The following is a 1,865-nucleotide window of genomic DNA, read 5'->3' as shown; positions in this document are numbered from 1 at the left end:
GAGGACCAGGATTAAGGAACATATCACAGAGTGCACCTCTCTCCGTGCCACCAAAGCCATGGCAGAAGTTTTGTACTGTGGAGAATTAAATAGCTGTGAAAAAATACATGACAGAAACTAAACACTTCATAAGCTTAATACTAATGCTATATCTTTCTTGGTTTGTATCCACTTCTGATATAGAACTCATCATTAATAATGATAAAATGCTGATGAATCATGTGTCTGTCTTTATTTTCCCAGGGGTATAAGCTGTATATTGCATATTGGCACCCGACTGACCAACATGGGGAATGTAAGCAGTGTGAAGGAATTCATTCTTCTGGGCCTTTCAAAGAACCAAGGGGTGCAGAAAATATGTTTTGTGGTGTTTTTGTTCTTCTATATTGTTACTGTGGCAGGAAATCTGCTCATCGTTGTCACTGTAGTTAGCAGTCAGCGTCTGAACTCCCCCATGTATTTCTTTCTCTGCCACCTGTCCATTGCAGATATTTGCTACTCTTCTGCCACAGCTCCCAAAATGATTGCTGACTTCCTTGTTGAAAAGAAAACCATTTCCTTCGGGGGTTGCATGGCACAGCTATTCGGGTTACATATCTCCGGCGGTGCTGAGGTCTTCATCCTCACAGCGATGGCCTATGATCGCTACTTTGCCATATGCAGACCCCTGCACTACACCACCCTCATGACCAGGCGTGTGTGTGGCTGGATGGTGATGGGTTCATGGGTGGGGGGCTTTGTGCACTCCCTGGTGCAGACCCTCGTAACCGTTAGCCTCCCTTTTTGTGGTCCCAACAAAATTGACCACTACTCTTGCGATGTCCATCCCCTACTACAACTGGCCTGTACAGACACCTATGTTGTGGGCATCATTGTCGTTGCCAATAGTGGAATGATTTGTTTGGTCTCTTTCTTCATCCTGGTCACGTCCTACATTGTCATTTTGTTATCCTTGAAAAGGCAAACGTCCGAAGCGCGGTACAAAGCCCTCTCCACCTGTGGGTCCCACATTACTGTGGTGATTCTCTTCTTTGGGCCATGCATATTCACCTACATACGCCCATCCAGCAGTCTCTCGGAGGAGAAGAGGATAGCTGTGTTTTACAATGTCATCACGCCCATGCTGAACCCACTCATCTACACACTGAGAAATGAGGAGATGAAAAGTGCCATGAGAAAACTGTGGAATAGAAAAGTCTGGAGTGAAAAGGGTGAGGTGTAGAACTGTGGTAACATTTTCTCAGGAGCTGAGAAAATCAAGTCTCTCTCACTATAATTCCATTTTGGAAAATTTACTGAAAGCTCCCTTTTGAAGAAAAGCTTGGTTTTAGCTGTTGCAGTAATTAGGAAGACGCTGAAAGTTCATGTTTTGATTGGAATGGCATTGTAAACTCTGTGACTAGCAGGGATTCCCTTTATGTTCTCTTTTTGAATAGCACAGGCCCAGGACTGGGGCTTCCAAGCACTGCTGAGACACCAGCAAATAAATAAATGAGTGCTATCAAAAATATTAAAATGTGTTCCAGGCAGAGCATCCCATTAGTCCGAGCTCTCCCGGGTGTAAACTTTCCGTCAGACAAACTCCATCTACTCTGTAATCTACTCAGCTAGGAAACGATGGCCCAGGGTGTCTGCAAGGCTGTTGGTCACCTGCTGCTGGAAGCAATTGTACCAAAGGCTTCCTTCCCCTTTACTTTGGAGTAAATGCCTTCTTAGGAGCACTGCATTGTCATATGCTGAATCCATGGGTTAGCAATTAAACTGCTGATATTAGATGCTGGTTGGGTCATTTGCTGATGCAGATGATATGAGGAGAAGCTTCTCCCCTTCCCATTCCAGTGCAGCAACTCTCTGCCTTTCTGCAG

General features: G+C 44.9%; 1 protein-coding gene across 1 annotated transcript; it reads left to right on the top strand.

Annotated features, from left to right (window-relative positions):
- Positions 1 to 286: 286 nt before the first annotated feature.
- Positions 287 to 1,186, top strand: LOC136991920 (olfactory receptor 4S2-like; the record flags this gene model as incomplete). Its single annotated transcript, XM_067295415.1, has 1 exon — positions 287 to 1,186. A coding segment is annotated over exon 1 (900 nt), but the record flags the coding sequence as incomplete, so codon positions are not given.
- Positions 1,187 to 1,865: the final 679 nt, after the last annotated feature.

The sequence above is a fragment of the Apteryx mantelli genome, chromosome 4 (assembly GCF_036417845.1).
Source record: "Apteryx mantelli isolate bAptMan1 chromosome 4, bAptMan1.hap1, whole genome shotgun sequence".
NCBI lineage: Eukaryota > Metazoa > Chordata > Aves > Apterygiformes > Apterygidae > Apteryx > Apteryx mantelli.
Note: the sequence above shows the minus strand (reverse complement) of the source record. Positions and strands in the feature narration are given on the sequence as shown.